The sequence below is a fragment of the Perissodus microlepis genome, chromosome 22, assembly GCF_051167445.1.
Source record: "Perissodus microlepis isolate ML-2025 ecotype Zambia chromosome 22, ASM5116744v1, whole genome shotgun sequence".
In the NCBI taxonomy this organism is placed as follows: domain Eukaryota; kingdom Metazoa; phylum Chordata; class Actinopteri; order Cichliformes; family Cichlidae; genus Perissodus; species Perissodus microlepis.
Genome location: NC_140481.1, coordinates 18,912,273 through 18,930,508, shown reverse-complemented (window position 1 = coordinate 18,930,508; position 18,236 = coordinate 18,912,273). Strand labels below are relative to the sequence as shown.

At 38.1% G+C, this 18,236-nt stretch overlaps 2 protein-coding genes across 5 annotated transcripts in view; one reads left to right on the top strand and one right to left on the bottom strand.

The window, feature by feature from the left end:
- Positions 1–6,337: 6,337 nt before the first annotated feature.
- On the top strand, positions 6,338–8,499 carry LOC146362947 (relaxin-3 receptor 1-like). Its single transcript, XM_084919669.1, has one exon. The coding sequence runs from the start codon at positions 6,460–6,462 to the stop codon at positions 7,663–7,665; it is 1,206 nt and encodes a 401-aa protein (XP_084775795.1). The 5' UTR covers positions 6,338–6,459; the 3' UTR covers positions 7,666–8,499.
- Positions 8,500–12,790: 4,291 nt separating this feature from the next.
- The window catches only part of LOC146362946 (ras/Rap GTPase-activating protein SynGAP-like), a 60,894-nt gene continuing 55,448 nt past the window's right edge, over positions 12,791–18,236 (bottom strand). For all 4 annotated transcript variants that reach the window (XM_084920320.1, XM_084920323.1, XM_084920321.1 and 1 more), the window contains one exon: positions 12,791–17,906. In XM_084920320.1, coding sequence (XP_084776446.1) covers positions 17,880–17,906 — 27 coding nt within the window. In that variant the 3' untranslated portion in view covers positions 12,791–17,879. The remainder of the gene's footprint in view (positions 17,907–18,236) is intronic.

Genomic DNA, 18,236 nt, shown 5'->3' with positions numbered 1-18,236 from the left:
TTTTATTTCCAGTCATCAAGTTGCTTAAAGTACTACTACTGCTACTTATTTAATATTGTGTAAATCTACTATACAGTATATGTACACCTATATATGTTAACATAGGCATTAATTATTAATGGATGGCTCATATGAGTGACTGACAGACATGAAAAATGAAAACTTAAGCTATGGGAAGGTGTAAAATATTCAGTTTGTTTTTTATGCTATAATGTGTCTTTCCACAACTTTGTTCACACTATATCAGAGGCATTTCTCATAGTCTAGGCTCCCCAGTGATAGGCTAGACTATCTGAGTTATAGTCACCACAACATACAACTGCAAACATTTCTCTTTTTCGAACAGTTTTAACAGAAACATAACTTTACAAGCAGTAGCGGTTTTTGATACGGGCGACAGGGGCGGTTGCCCGGGGCGGCATCGTGGTGGGGGGCGGCATCACGTGCATCGGCAAAAAATAAAAATAAAAAAATTGCTCGGACCCATGCTGCCCCGATGTCATGCCAGCGCATATTGGGAATGGTACAGGCACCAATCGGTTCTGCCGCCCATTTGCTGGGAGTAAGGGCGCCCTCCGTTTGCGAGGTGCGCCTGCTGCTCGCGGCACAGGGAGGAGAGGGCGGGGCGGCGGGGGATTCTCTGGCTGGCTGGAGCAGCATCTAATAACCAACCAAAATAAAACTAAATAAAAACAAACTAACAAACACGAAAACACCAGACATTATGATACAGACTTGTAATTTGCACCGATGTTTTTTCGAAATTCTATACGCGAAAAGTGAGCGCGAGAGCCCTCGGTGCGCCTGCTTGCTGCTGAAGTCAAAGTAAACTATATTGTCATCTCCGCTACATACAGTAAAGTATATAGAGAGACGACAGAACGAGGCTCCAGTGACAGCAGTGCAAGTAAACAAACAATATATACAAGAAGAGTAAGAAAATAAATATACACTTTAGGACTAGGGGTAAAGGGATCAATAACAATTTAAAATTCATAGTTTACAGTTTGATGATTTAAAGTCTCACACACAACCCGTCGAAAGGGGAGGAGAGCCCTGCTGCTTCCAAGTAGAGCACATTTCATTTATAATGATGTAAATCCAAGCCCATTATGTATTCATGATTTGAATCCTGGGTTGTACGAAATCCCAGAAATAAACCCTAGACAAAGTGAATCTATGGACTAAGTAAGGTGTAGGTTTATTAGGTTATGTTGTGGTGATCCCTGAGTTGGGGGATGGGTGCTCATACTGGAGTGCAAAATTAAAACCAATGGAAGATGGACAAGAAAAGTTCAAAGCCATCATGTCTTCAGTTTAGAAAAAAGAGAAAAGAAGAGGAGGAGAAACGAGCAAAAGATACAGGTAAGCAGATGTGTCATTGGATAATGTATGTATCCTGAAACAATCAGAATCAGGATACTTTATTAATCCCTAAGGAAATTATGTGGGTTACAGTTGCTCCAAGAAGAAATGGTAAAAATAGTAACAGTAAAAGACTAAACTCCAAACAATACATTATGTTACAGATTTTAATATTAATTAGTCAGTGTCAATTGTTGATTTGTTCTGTTCTCATTGTGTGACGAATTATGATGGCTGTTTGGTAGCTGTTTGCATACTATGCATACTCTCTCTCTCTCTTCATGTGTGTGTGTGTGTGTGTGTGTGTGTGTGTGTGTTTCTCTGGTGAAATTCAGTATGGTTCCGACAACAGTTTTATGTTAATGTACAATCCTTAATATGTTTTATGTGTGTGTGTGGTGGTGGTGATGGAGGGGCGCCAGAGGGAGTGTTCGGCCAGGACGCCAAATAGGCTAGGACCGCCACTGTTTACAAGCAGTTATTTTGGGGCTGTTTTGTAGGTTTTAGCCACATGCACTGGTCCTAGTAGAACAGCAACAATTTAGTGAATACCGTGTGCATTTCATTTTAATTATGTAAGAATCTCCAAGCTGCCCATTGCTTTCATTTTCAAACATATTAATTTAGTATCACTGAATTATAACTGAATGTTAATAAACCACACTTCCTTTTTTTCTCCTACTATTTGATCACTAAAACAACCTTTTATGGTCACTACAATACCTCAAGTTTAGTTTTTAAATTTGATTTTTTTTTCTTGATATACTTTGCATTTATTGCCATCAATAGGATTACTATATCTCATTAAATACTAAAGAAACAGAAAAACAACCTCAAGTAAAAGTAATAATCTGCAAAATCTGCAGGCTATTGAAGCCTCAAAGTAAATGTGGTCAGGCTGCATGTTGCTGGCTCAGGCATTTGACACTAGGGGACTCACTCAATCACGCTCTCATTTACATTTAGACTCAAGTTATCTGCTGTTTTCTCATTTTTACACAGGGTGGCGACAAAGCCATGTCTCATTCTGCCCACAGATCTTTGTGCTCCCTGAGGCAACTCAGCTGGCACGCTCAGAGAGGGACACACCATTGTGGTGTAGGTGGGATCCATACACTTAAATAGTCCTAGATTTATGGCACCACTGAGGCAACTGTGGGAATTAATAAGCAAATCCCGTTGAACTACATTTAAGTGTATTTATCACATCTGGGTATCTGTTTTGTTTGTTTGACACTGGGAAGAGTGATTTATTACCATGTTTAGTTACTGCTTTGGAGGCCCGCTTGAAACACTCAGTTAGATAAATATTTTCAGATTTGGAAATACTCACATTCTTCCGATGATACAAGATCTGCAGGAAATTATCAGGAAATTTCAGGGGATTGCTTAAGCTTAGCTTAGTGCAATGTCTGCAAACAGGATGAAACCTTTAGCCTGGCTCTGGTAAATGTTAACAAAGTCCATCTAACAGCTAAAGCTCAAATGATAGCACAGCATATAATCTTTCACAGAACCATAACCCAATGTTTTCAACATTTGTGTTTAATGCAGTTTAATAAGAACACAGAACATAATAACTGCACAGCTTTGGAGATTATTATAGACAAGCCCTGGACAATAACTAATCTGCTATTTTAGTTTTTTCAAAATATTGTTTGCAAGGTTCTCACACAGCTCCTCTTCTATTGTCGCACTATTAAGATAAAGACCGGTCACTGAGGAAAGTACACAGGCTGGAATTAGCATGCAGTTCCTGAAAACCTGTTGCTGGCAGTAAAAACAGGAACACTGAGAGCTGCTTGTTTTGTTCAGCCAGTTTATGGCGATGCCTCAGCTTAGACAGAGCAGCATAAATCAATTTCACCACTCTTCCGCTTTTTCCCACCTAATCTCATTTCGTAGGTCACTGCTGATGTTCCTTCCACTATCAACAATTTGTACCAAAGAGTCATCTCGGCTGCTCAATCTAATCTCCAAGCAATGACTCGGATATAAATAGAAGAAAAAACAAGAATACAAATTGGTGCTGTTGTACTTTTGTGTTCATAATCTTGTGCTCATAATCAATATGTCAAACACATTGTTACCTGTAGCCGCCTGGCAAAGATCCTTAGAGGAAGATTAATCATTCAAAATTATAGGATTCTGTGGGAGAAATTTACAGGAAAATTGTAGCCTTTGGAGCTAAATCAAGAACTACCGTATGGTCTATATACTGTTGCTTTAGAAAAGAATAGCAAGTAAGAAATGTCTAAATGCTAAAATGTAGTAAAGCAAGAACTGAATAATTGAAATGTTATTACTTTTTTTTCTCAAGAAATCTAAATGTGGATTTTATGTTTTATAAAGTCTGTTTTTCAGAAGTTTTTGTAGTAAAATTAATAAATCAATGTACAAATTAAAAGACAGTGTAAGAAAAAAAGAATTCAAGTTTATAAGTATGTCTCAGTTCTTGCTTCTTTACTTTACAATCAATGTCTTTTGAAACCAGTCAAAGAACAATTACTCAATAAGTAAGTACTATAAATACTACTAAAGTGTAAGTGTATCTACTATGATACACTTGCATATATATGCAAGTTGGCGAAGACTCAGTGGTTTATCCTATCATCTTAAAGAATATTCCTTGCTCCAAATTAGCACCTAGGATCAGGGTCATTTATGTCCATTTAGGTATATGTGGAGCTTCTGCAGTGTGACTTCGCGTGGAAGGGAAGTTTCTTAGTGTTTCGAACTTTTTAGCTGATTCTGAATATGCAAACTGAAAAACAGAATGGGGTGGAGCTGCATGCACTCAGAGTGGGTTGCATGGACATTCTTGCTGTTGTCTGGCACGATGCAACAGAGGCTACAAAAACCTGCTGAAGACCTGCCACCTTTTGATAGTCGGGTAAGGTATGTTTATGTAAATTTTATTTCTATGTATGAAGTTGTGGGTAAAAAACTTTATAACAAGCTAAACTGGATTATTACCGTAATCAAAGACACAGTCTTTGTGTTTTATTATACCCTTTTCAGTTGCAAGCTGGGATATAAATGTAAGCTTGGCACTGTGCCAGTGTTTCTAACTTTTATTTAAAAGTAAAGTCCTCACAAGAACAGGGAAACGCGTTACATCTGTCTGCTTCTCTCCTGCTTACTCACATCAGCCAGCTGATTATAAATCCCCGTTCACACACGTTAACGGACGGCTGTGCTGTGGCTTCGGCTATGTTCACATGTAAAACCAACACTCATGGAGAAAGACCGAAGCTACAGTCACACTGTTAAACGTTAGTTATCGGTAAGGTAACTAACTTTTCCTCGTTTTCGACTTGACAACCTTCCAGTGTTGTGCCAAAAAGTATTTCCCGGCATTTCCCCCCAAAACTTAATGAATTTAAACGCTTGATTGAACGAAAATCTTTCAAACAAATCTCTTATGAATGATATCGTGTCATTTTGAGCAAGAAGGACCATTCCTATCAAAAAGTGAAAGGTTTTTCTGGGCAAAGTGGCTGTTAGATATTATTTATGTATCCATCAAAAGTCTCACTGACATTAAGTTTCTTTTTAAAGACAGATTTAGCCAAGAGGGCGACAGAAACTGTAGCAACTAAAACTCACAGTTCAATAATCATATTTTAATCGACAAAAAACAAACCCAAGTTGATTATAATGTAAGTAAAATAAGTTTTTGTATATATATAGCGAACACTTTCATTAATTCTTCACACTATTTACCAATATGATTATCTACCCTGATATAACATATTAGATCGAATGAAACACATAGAAAGATTGGAAATCAGGTGTTGGCAGACAAAAAATGGAAAGAGGAGAATGAAGAGATGTCGTGTAGCAATACACACATTACAAAAAAAGGATAATGTTTTAAAAAGCATAGAAACACGTTGTGTTCGCCCCGCAGCTTGTAAAGGAGACAGTTTAAAAGATGGCAGATGTTTTTGTTTTTAAAGTCCCCTGTGGTGAAAAATGTTCTGGTTATCAAGAAAACTAAAAAAAAAAACTTACGTTTTTAAAATGTTTAAATGCAAATGTGAAAATGTTTATTTTACCCCGTATAACACTGATAGCGATGCTTTGTAATGTTTGCCAACACAGATCACTACAGCCTATAGATTAGTGTGAAATCAAGCTACACAGAACGTACTTTTCTGAACTTGGAAAAAACCCTGTGCATGCGAGACAGTTTACCTCTGCAGGTTGATGCCATGATTTTTCAAGTGAAAATGTTTTTAGATGATAATGTACTCGTATATATGTCTATGTAATTAAAGTACTCGAACAATTAATTCCTCTAAAGCTATAAGAAATTCACTCTAAAACTAAACAACAACAAAAAATTAAATCCAGGAGTGTATTTTAATTTAAAAAAACATTTTGATTCTTATGTTTGAAAGACTTTTTTCCTTTTCGCTCACAAATAACAGGTCTCCAGGAGATCTGTTGATCTGTTACATAATGAAATGAAAAAAAAATTACTGCGCTTGAAAAGTTGAAAAGAAATTTTATTAAAAAAATAAGAACTTATTTTTGTTTAAAAAGAAATCCTTGTTCATCCGAGGGGCTTTTCCGGCTTTGACCGTCTCAGGGTCCCAGTATATTCACATATTGAGGTCATCTCATGCTGCAGCTTAAAACTTGTAAAATTCAAAAGGAATATTTCTTCATCAAGCAACACTTGCAACACATCTGTTATCTCCAAGATAACTGATAAGTGATTTACTAATAAATCGAGCACTTATCGGGAATATAAGCAATGTGAATCTATTTGGCTGTTGTCAAAAAGAACTTTTATTTCATACAAGAATAACTGCGCCATTACAAACTAATTCTGGGGCTTTTCTGAACTCTGTGGCTAACACTTTAGTGTAATTTGTTTATCTGACAGAGCTAATCTACTTATTTGCTCATAAACTCCAGCGCCTATTATGCAGTAATAACTTCCTCTTTCCTTGCAGGGACAGATGATTGTCATCTAATAAACAGACTGCCAAGACTTACATTTTTAATTTATTGTAGTTAAAAAGAGGACAAGCGGACACATCTCGCCATCTTCAGGACAAACTTCACCTTCACTTTGACAAAATGTCAAACATTGACTTGCACAGACTTGAGCTCTACAAAAGCATCATGAGCAGTTGCGGTTCAGGCACATTCTGTAACAACTCTGAGCTGATTTTTCAAAATATGAGTATTTACAACTGGCTGGAGTTTCCTAATCCTCCCCACTGGCTAAGGATTGTCATCTCTGTGGTCTACTTTATTGTGGCTACAGCTGGAATACTGGGGAACTTGTTAGTAATGTTCCTCCTCTACTCTACTCACACCATCACCACAGGCAATATCAATTTCTTTGTTTTTAACTTAGCTGTGGCTCAGCTAATGTTTTCGCTGGCGTTACCATTTTGGGCTGTTGATACTGCGCTGGACTATAGCTGGCCCTTTGGCTTGGGCACATGTAAGGCCGTGTCCCTATTCACTGGGCTGAATGTGTTTGCTAGTTGCTTTTTCCTCACAGCTATGAGTTTGACTCGTTACTGCTATGTGGCAACTGCTCTCAAACCAGGCGCTTCCTTCTGCAGCAGATCCTGGACTTTCCCGCTGGCCACAGCTTTTATTTGGGCCGGAGCGCTCATTTTGGCCGTACCCCGAGCTGTGTTTGCAGAACTGAAAAATGTGGGCCTTGGCAACGACACAATATGCCTGCTCCGTTTCCCTGTTACAACATGGCTTGAAGTAAACCACCTCCTGCGAGTTGTGCTGGGATTTCTGCTGCCCTACACCATTATCATCCTCTCCTACCTGCTTCTGATGCGCTTCCTCTGTCGGCATAAACTGAAAGGCGGCAACTCTCGGCGAAAGACTGATATTTCAAAGTCGGTGGCAGTGGTGGTGTTCTCCTTCTGGGCCTGCTGGTTCCCATACAACATCCTCACGGTTTGGAGAGCCCTGATTCATTTTGACGTGGTTGATATCAGCCCCTCGTTCTACTCGGCTCAAGCGTACTTCTTCCCTCTGGCCAACTGTCTGGCTTTCACCAGCAGCTGCTTCAACCCCATCATCTACTGCCTGGTTAGAAAAGAGTACCGTGCGGCTCTCCTTAATGTGCTTTTCAAATTAAGTTTAGCCATTACGTCCAAGGTGCCCTATGGTATAAATTCTGAGGCGGGGTCAGGGCAAGCAGGCCAGCTGGGTATTCCAGTCAACAGCATTTTCAGCCACACGTCCCAAACTGACACGAGGAGATACGTCCCTCTGTCAACACTGCCAACTGTAAACTCCACGCTGTGAGGTCACAGAAACACTTACACCTTTATGAAACACGATGGAACAAGGATGGATGCTTTCCGAGGTTTCAGAGTGCAATACGAAGGTTTCCCATCTAAGATTGTGCAAGATACATATTTGTGATATGCTGTGATACTAAAGCTGCACCGAAGCTTTTGTGTCTGCATGAAGCTTTGTGCTGTAGTCTGTAACACTTTGTAAAAATGTATTCACTAATTCAGTATAAATCTAATTAAAAGAGGTCCTGGTAGAGTGCACGCCCCATGTGTGGGGGCTGGGTCCTTCCCGGCTTCCGCCACCAGACCATTTGCAGCCTGTAACCTGTGTACTGTCTCCCCACTTTCCTGTCATGTAACTATCACTATGTAATTAAGGCAAAAAGGGAAGAGATCCTTCCACTGCCTACATTGCTTTGCCAGGTTGATTGCTTAATATACTAAAATGAAAACTGCTCAGCTGTATATGCAACTACACTCTCATATACTAAAGGGTTGAGATGTGATTCCACGCTTAAAATGTCAAGCAACTCTTGCCCTTTTTTAGCATGTAAAACCGCCACCTGCAACAGCTTTCAGCAATCACACGGTAATTGCTCTAAGAATGGCTCTTTCTAGTGTCTTGTCCAATTTCTTTTCACTTGCATCTTCCAGTTGCTTGTACTATTTCTTAAAACACTATACAATAGTTTAAATCTTATGTGTACATGTATTTGGAACAGTTAGTCAAAATTGTGATTGTGTTGGTTTTACACTGTGCGAGTCATTTGTTTGAATACAAATAAAAAATAAAATCCATCTTAATCTTAAACTCATGAGTTTGTATTGTGTGTTTGCTCTTCACTCAAGTGGTCCAAATGATGAGGTGGGGAAACGAAATATTGAGCACATCACCAGTTTTCTAGGTTTTCTAATATATTTCTAAATATGAGATTTACATCAAATTCACACCAGATGTCAGTAACAACCCATCCATTCCACACATGCAAAGAAATCACACATGGCAGATCTTGTAAGGTGATGGGAGCAGGCTTGTTTTTCCAGCACATCCTATACTCATAAACTGACACACTACTGACTGTAGTGTGGGGGAATTTGTAGGCCAATCATCTTGGCCATTTTTGCACATTTTGTGATTTGTTTCTGGGTGAAATGTGTATATCCCAGGAGAAATTTGCTCTGTTGTTTTTCAGTTCACCCGTCAAATATGGCTGATTTCTGTGTCTCACCTCCTCACTCTCTTGAAAGAAGGATAAAGATGAATATATGTGATTAGTGGTCATAAAGCAGTCTGACACTGGAGTACGCCACTAGATGGCACTATTGTTTTATCTTTAAAACCAGATGAGGCCCAAACTCACAGCAGACTAACATTCACGTTTCAGAGGACGCTGTTAAAAAATACTTTTTTCAAAGATAGGAAAATATGCTAATTTACTGTCTTGCCACCACTCACACACGTGTCTCTTTAACATGTAACAGGTTAGCTTAATAAAAGTAACGGCCTGTTTTACTAATGAATAAAAAGTGTTGATTAAACAAGTAAGGAATAATGCAGTAATAGTGTTACAGTCACTCTGTGGAAGACATCAGTTGAACAATGCAGCATGACAACAATGTTTGCAACCATGTGCAGTGTACTTGCTTTCAAAGATGGGGACTAAGTGCATGACCAGTTGCAGACAGTTGGCTCTTTAAAGCAACTTTGGTGTTCAACATGTTGATAAAGGGGGTAGTAAGACCGACTCATGTCTGATATCACTTTGCAATTAAATGGGCCAAATGGGGTCAAGTTGGCATCTACGTGCAATCTGTTTGTGATAATGCGGTGATTAAGTGAGATAAATCTGCAAAAACCAGAAATCTGTTGCCATCTGTCGATGTCTACATAGCGAAATCTACCTTTAACAGAAATTCACATTAACTGCTGCCACTCAGAGCCAGACCCTCAAGCTCAAAAGGGGAGCTTGGATTGAAAGTGACTGGACTTGTTTAAGTTAAAGAAGTCTTCGCAAGCTCCTTAGAGTACTATGACCTGGATGACAGAGAACCTGCACAGACATGTCCTCCACAAATAGTGACTTAGTTGTTACAGGATGGCAATTTAAGAGCAAAATGGCATAGGCACTGGGAAACCTTGCTGTTATATAGGAGTATAACCAGAAAACCATCAGTCTGCAACTAGCTGAGTTGAGCACCCTGTTTAGATGCCTTGGGGCAACTGTTGTTGGGATTTGGTGCTATATAAATAAAATTGAACTGAATTGAAGTTATTGGAAAACCTTTGTCAATCTGTCTGACAGTGATTTTGGTCAGTCTGAGTTGGACCATGGCCTCACTTCACGATTCCTTGGAAACAAGTTGCCTGACACCAGGTGAAATGTGCAATCGCTAGGCAACCAACACTTTATTTTTTCTCTCAGTTGCGAGGAAGTTACCATCCTTTTTTTACTTTAATGTGACTGAGGCATTAGAGGTGTGGATTTTATTTCTTTCAGACTGGGCCTGGCTAGCTGCATTTCTCCTCCTCCTAATTGTCCACTTTCTCCTGATTTACGTTTAACACACAGACACGAGAGTGATTTTAATGTGAGGACAAGAAAGCAGGAGAATACTGAAATATTGAGCTATTCCCTTAAGATGCTACATTGAGTCTATTACCCTCTGCATTTAGCTAATCCTCAAGAATGGCCTCAGAAATCCTCATGGTTTTAATTGTATTTTATAAAGCAAGTTACCCTGGTAAGTAGCTTATGCACGAATTATTTCTGTCAGTTTTTAACGATGCATAGAGAAGTCATCATAAAAAAAGGAGATCTCTCTGTGTTTTCACATTTAAATGAGCTTTATTGACATTGAAAAACATGACTCAATTCACCATGAAGGTGTGGGCTTCTGCAGACATATAAGTGTGGCAATAATTAGCATAAATATATTACAAGCCTACGGGACTTGTGAAGGAGTTGCTGAGAGGAAACCGAAAGAGCAGCAGAAGCTGTGAAACTGATTCACCTTCATTTTCTTGCAGGGTACCAGACATTTGGTTATCTGCAGTCCTTTGGCATCATGCAGATCTCTGATGGAGAGCAGCTGACATCCCATTACCCACTCAGCCATTGAAATGACAAGGGAAAATGCTAAGCCAGGTTGTTACTTGAGGGGATGGATTATGATTAGCCTAGTTGTGACACAAGGAATCTGCGAGTTTGCAGAGGACAAGTTCTGTTGTAGTGCATTTTGACTGAAAATAGTTTGGTCTTTATTCCTTTGTAATGACAAAGAAGCTGTCGAAGCTTCTGGCAGTATATCTGAAAGTTTAAAGCATTAAGAGGTATACATTTGGGAGGTATTATAGCAGCTTGAGTAGCATCAGTAAATATAGATCGACTTTGAGGCCAAGCTTGTCAACATTGGAAGATTTTATGACTGTGCTGAATGCGAAACTAAAATGTTGTTATTGTGGTATTTCACCAAATAAAACACTGAACTCTCATTGTAATTATCTTATACTGTGTCATACCACAGCTGCAGGCAGTTGGCTTAGCACAAAGACTGAAAATAAAAAGCAGCAGCTGGGTCTGCCTATTACCTCCTTCAGCTGAAAAGCTAATTGATATGTTATATTTGTTTAATTCATACAAAAATTCATTTGTAAAATACTATTTTTTATTTTTTTAGAACTTCATTGATTGCCTGGCAGCACCAGTCTTTGTGTTGTATAAAAGCAACCAGTTTTCCCAATAACTGAATAAGTGCGCTTCCTAATTTGTAACACTTTTTCTTTAAAATAAGTATTTGTTTATTCATTTAGCTCCTTACTTGACTACTTTAGGGCATCAAAACAAGATGAAACCATCTGGAAATTTATCGCCCTCTAAAGATGCCACAAAAAACATGTTTAGCACACACATTCAGCAGCATCCAAAATTATCAGGGGTTTGATATCGTTTTTCTTATGTTTATATTAATTCTCTATTTAACTCTGTGTTTGGACTCTCCTGGTGAAATATTTGGCTCTTTTTAGAAGCAACACGGCTGCTGAGAGTGAACCAAAACAGTAAAGCTGTTCAATAGAGTAGAGCTGTTGGTTGATATTCTCTGTGGGTTTGTCCTTCTGGATGACCTCTTTCACATTTCACTTAGACATTTCGCCTGTTTTTACTATGAAATATTGATTGGTACAGCTGTCAAGTTCATTTACTGAATCTTAATTTTGCTTATTTAAGACAAGAAATGGATTCAGACGGGACTGGCACCTCCTCCACAATGAGTGGGAGACTAAGAATGATCTGGGGCTGTGCGTGTGGATTTTTAATCAACTGCTTTACTGAAAAGCTCAGAAAATGTACCCCAGGCTGTCCCCATAAAAGTCTCACAGTGACTTTTCTGTCTTTTCAAATGTGCTTTTATGGTTCTTAAATATTGAATCTTACAATTCTCCAAACTGAGCACACAGTCAATTTCAGTATACATATCAGATGTGAATTCAGGTTTTTTTATGTAGCACCAAACAACAACAACAGTTGCCTCAATAAATTTTCTAAAGTAAAAACTCCAAAAATCAGACAATCTCCTCTGAGAAACACTTGGTGACAGTGGGAAAGAAAACCTCATCAACAGAAAGAAACTTCTGGTAGAAACAGGTTCAGGGAAAAGAGAAGAGAGAAAAAAGAGCATGGGGAGACTGAATAAAACACACACAGAGAAGATACCGCTTAATGACATGCAGCAGTGGTATATAAACCACCACCATGTTTATGAAGTTTTTAGGGTCAAATACCATAACCTCGTTTTTGTCTAAATTTAGAAGTAGGAAATTAGTGGCCATCCAGGCCTTTACATTTTCAAGACACCATAATTTAATTAACCAATTTGTGTTATCTGCCTTAACAGATAAATAAAATTGGGTATCATCTGGCTAGCAAAGAAAATATATGCAACATTTCAGATAATACTGCCTAAGGAAAGTATGCATAATGTAAAAAGGAGTGGTCCCAGCATAGAACCATGTGGAACTCCATGGGCAACTTTCATGTGTTAAGAAGATTCCCCATTAAGGTGGTTGGGATCAATCGTGTTACAGTTCAGTTTAAAAGTAACTTTCTCAAGTACTTTAAATAACAGATTCTTGATTAGGGATTTAATAATTTATTTAAATCACTCAGAAAAATCACCTGAAAAATGAATACATTCCCTTTGTTCAAACAAAACAAATCATATCAATCAAGTATACTTACACTAATGATAATAATAATTACAAGCGCAATCATACCTACAATAACTACCATTATAAATAAAACTACCAACATTAAACATCCACCACACAACATCAGGGGACTGGAGGGTATGGCTTATCAATGGGGCATGGCTTATTTCAAAAGAAATGTCAAGTAAATTAAGGTATTACATCCACTAGGCCTAATTCAAGTCAGAAATCCCACTGACTCTATATTTGTGACACATTAGGTCAATTGTGCAGAATAATAGCTGCCAAGAAAAATATTTTGCTTCATTCTAAAATGCTATACATCCATTTTAGAAACATAAATATGTTGATGTTAAGTACCCTTATTTAAAATATACAACATATATAATCTCATTTATTATCATTTATTATCTTGTGTAGCTGCAGCAAAGCGGCAGTTATTCTCCCCTGGGTCAACAAAGGTTCATACGACGTCTAAAATATGTCATGATTATGTAAAGATAAAGCACTTCTTCAGTAGCATCTTATATAATATTCCTCATCAAGTCTTGTTACAGTGGGGCATTTGTCACATTTTTTTTTATTTGGACCAAGAAAATAAACTCCTCTTCCTCTTATGTAACAAACGCTAAAAGGGAAGGTGTAAATTAAACTATTTGTAAGAATGAGATGAGAGCAGAGAGCCAGCCCAGATAAAAGCAGAGTGGTTGCTTTAGCGTTAGCACAAACCCCTCATTTAATGCGCTCTTTGAACTTTGTGTTGCTTCGGTGTTGAAATTTGTGGTTCGCTATTCTGTGCGTCAAATCTCTGTGTTCCTCATAACACCTGAGAGTCAAATACCTGGAACACGCTCAATCTCATCCCACGATTCAAAAAACATTAGTATGACTGCAATGCTAATGGCACTTAAATACAATAGCAAACAGGACAGACTTTAGAAACGGTCCTGCGATGGCAACGGTTTCATACAGGAAATCCAAAAATAGAATTAAGCAATTAAACAAGCAAAATTATAACTAGTTTGTTAACAGTAGCTTTAAAATAAAAGGAGGATTTTTTAGCTTAATGGAATAAAGTACCCTCTCAGGTAACGTTACGAAACAGAAAAACAACCTTAAATTTCAAAGGGAGATGAGGGGAGGATTTCAGAGGTAGCACACTGTACCACTGCAGCTAATACAGAGAAAGTTTTCAATAATACATGGGTATACCATTATATATATATATATATATATATATATATATATTCTTTAAAAACATTTTTCGCAGATTATGGATTGCAGCTTCTTGTAAAGTGAAAACAGAAGTGCAGTATAACATTTCAAAATACTGTATTGCAATGCAGGCCAGATAAATAAACGTATATTTCCAAAAGAAGACTGCTTAAAACTGCAATCCAGCATTTGTTGAAAGCACCACTGCTAGTTTGGTTACACAAAGTAGGCGAGCTATTAAGACGAATCTCTTGTCGTATTTCATCTGGAGCAAAAATGAACTTAATCAGCTGTCGTCCCACGAACGCAGCCGCAGCGCTGCAGTTTCTGGATTGCAGCATTAAGAGTTAGAATAATATAAGAATCATATTCTTTTTTTAAACCACAACTTCAACATGCCTGAAGGCCTACCCTTGATTCGAATACATTTTACATATAAGAATAGATATACATGAAGCTATTTTATACAGTTCTGGTAACATAAACATTTAACTTTGTATCATTGATATTTATCTTGAAATAAAATGTCTTTTTAAAGGCAAAGAGGTTAGGATAAATGATATCAACCATGAAATTTGTAATGTAAATGTTTCTAACATACAGAGTTAACCAACACACTGCTTATTAATTCATCACCTGACTACAAAAAGAAAAAGACATTTAATATACAAAGTTTACAGCTTTTTGTATTGGCATTGTTATGTTGGGCCCTGTGGCACAGACTGTAAGGCAGTCAAATCCTATGCACATATACTACATATCCCTGCTTGTAAACGTCTTATTGTTCAGTTGGTTTCACTGTGTCCTCTCTCGTTTCTCGGATTTCTGACCATTTCTCACTATACTCCCATGTTGTATAATGCAAAAGGCTGAATGCCACACTCTTCTGGAAAAAAGCAGAAGAGTCAGCAGGTTGGATTAAAAAAGATGCCTTCCAATTAGAAAGCCGTGTCAAAGTAGTTTACTTTTTTTGTAATTTTTTTTTTGTACATCAGTATATCTGACAGCAAACCGACTTGCTCGTCCTTGCATTTAAAAAGCACATGCAGAACTGTTGCACACCTATGCTTCAGAGACATTAAACACAACAGATGAGTAACTCACTACTTGTTATATAAGATTTGTGTCCAGGTGCACGTCTCGTTTTAAGACCATGTTTGTTAAATTTTCTTTATTTATATTTCACTTTTCAAACCAGGGTTACAAAGTGTCAAGCAGCAAAATCAACACAAAAAAAAACCACATTAAAAAAAAGATACACATAAAAAAATACCAGGCGTGATACGCTGGTTTAGGCCAAGTTAGAACCACTACGCTCAATGAAATATTCCTAAAGCCTAAGGTGATGCTTTCAAATGGACATTTTGCATCGCTAAGAGCAAAAAGAAAAACCCAAAATAAATCCAGTTTACTTTGTAAGAGAAGCATCAGCCTAACACTGTTTGATAATCTCATCATGAAAACGGTTGCTGGTTAATTTTGTTAGTTCACTGAATTGCTCATTATTGCAGTTCTACTTGAAAAGAGCACACAGGCAATTAAGGTAACCAATTAAGCTCCTATGGGGTCAGGAAAACTGTGAGCTGTGTTAGTGTTATCTTTTCAAGACATTTCTGAAAACATATCATAAACAACAAGAAATTAAGTAGTAACATGAATTAGGATCTGCTGGAAGTTAGCACAACAAACGTCCCAGACCTTTAGGCTGTTTCCGTCTTTATTAAACGTGGGGAGAAGTTAACCTTTGGACCATAAAGATATAGATCACTTTCTTTAAAATGGTAAACTAAGGCATCGGCCTTGGCCAGGGGAGTTAGGTAGTTATTAGGAAGGAAAAACTGTCATGTCTCCAAAACTCCACAGTCCCAGTTTGTAGCACAAACCCTGGGAGTCTTCAAAGACCTGTGTTTCAAAGCAGGATTTAGCCTCATCCAGGTAACTTGACGCTTTGCCCTGGATTTCATTATTACAAAAGGCGCTAGACTTTTAACCCATGTACATCACCTTGGCAACTTCTGCTGCTGACCTGCAGTCCAGAGCAGGTTATCTTTGAGATCAGAGATCAACAAATACAAAATTAGTAAAGTATCAACCAATTCACTATTCCTGGAAGATCCCTCAGAGCACCTATTTGTACTTGTGGACTTTATACCAAATTATATTTTAATATTTGTTGCTCTTAGTCCCTTGAACACCAGCTGCAGGAATAAAAGCTAAAACCATCCTGTAAGCAACAATATTGATTTAATGGCGTAACTATCAGATTTCCCTGTGACTCAGTGACAGAGCACTGATACTGCTTCAGATAGGTTCAACTTTCTAAATACAGCAGGTCTTTCCAGCCTCACTGAAAAAAGCACTTAAAGCGTACACACATTCATGCACCGCTTTTAGCACTACTCTACAGCGCCTTTCTACTGTTTTGTCTGCAGCAGCTCTGTTGCTTTACATCTATATTGTGTTTAGCTCTTCATATTTTTCTAATATTATAGTTTTGCTTACTTTTGTAAAATCAGTCGCTCTGCTGTTAGTGGTCTCATGACTGCGATTGGTCAGATGCTAATGCCACCCCTTTAACGTAAACGTAGCTAGACGGATAAACTCTGGGTGAACTTATTAAGTTGATAACCACCTTGATGTGACCGCTGAGCCTGACTGCAAATGTTAGGGTAAGTGAAGCCAGATATCCTGGGTATGCTTAACTTGCTCCGTAGCACAGGACTTGGTTCAAGCACAGATGGCATCACTGACAGGATCACTTTCTCTGATCAGCCAAAGCCCCTCCAGACACACCAAGAAGGCTAACTAGTTCTTTCACACTGTATAAAACTGGTGAAGTGCATCTTAAACATTTCTCCCATAATTTTTCTTTAATGCTGCGTTGAAACACTTTGTAGCACTGCTTTGAAATGTTAGATTTACACAATTATCACTATTAATAATACTATAAAGTTAATTTAAGCTTATTTTTGTAAAGTATTCTCCGTTATTGCAAAGATTTTAGTAGCTTTACGAAAAAAATTTTCTGTACACTGAAAGTCAAGGCTTTACACTGTGTGCCAGGACAAAGTAAACCAACGAGAAGATTCAGATTGTACTTAAACACTTAAGGTGACCGTAGGACTTGTATGGCATCTTTTTAGATGGAATGCATGTACTAAAAAGGATGCAAAAAATCATGATAACCACCTTTTTTTTTTAGTGAAAATACTTTTGCAATGACAATATGTTACTATATGATTTCACCAGAGCCAAATAGTAAAATATGTCTTTGCTTGGGCCCTGCATCAGAGGATAACAGCTGGCAAATGATTCTATGCCTGTCGCTCGTCACAGGCGTCACCATGAAGGGATATTGTGCTTATAAAAAGCCTATTTTACATTTTGTCTGCAGCCACCTTAGCGAGAAGAAACCGTGCTGCGCGTAGGAGGGAACACCGTGAGTACATCTTTATCCCCCAGAGTTTTGCACACCTCTTCTTACTTTTTTCCCGATTAAATAAAGAAACTCAGTAGGTATAGTATTGCCATTGTTGTGGCACTGGCTCATAAGAAGATTCACTTCCCACATTGGTCCTCGTGCTAAGCTGATTGTCAAGTTCTGGTACAGGCTAAGTTTGAATATGTGCAAGATTTTTTTTTTGTCATTATTTCTTTAAGAATGTGAGTTGACGCCTCCAGTAGTCCTGCTGGATCCACTGCAGAGCTTTGTCTTGATGGGGGTTGTTAGAGAAGGGTCTGAGTCAGTCTTCTTACACTGAAGTGACCATCATGAACTCTGGTCACTTTGGAACTGGCAGTCAGGATCCATATCCCTGGCTGATAGACTAAAGGGAGAGAAAAAGGGTCAAATTACTACTTTTCTTCATTTAAATCTTCATGAGGGTAGGAAATAGGATTTCCAGCTGAGAGTTAGATGACAAAACTGATACCACACATGTTTGTATAGCATATAAAAAGCTGGTTAGCTTTGTTTAGCACAAAGACTGGTAACAGCTAGTGTGGTTCTGTCAAAATCTGTTAGCTGGTAGGCAGTAGGTGCTTTCAGAGTGCAGAGACTTTTTCAGAGTCACTGTCAGTCTTTATAACTCAGTGTACTCGATTATTATTAGGTCGTTACCACAAAGTAAGTACTTATATTTAATGCACAAGAGTTG

Excerpts from the sequence above, each read along its gene's own strand:
- LOC146362947 (XM_084919669.1), top strand. The coding sequence starts at position 6,460 with ATGTCAAACATTGACTTGCACAGACTTGAGCTCTACAAAAGCATCATG.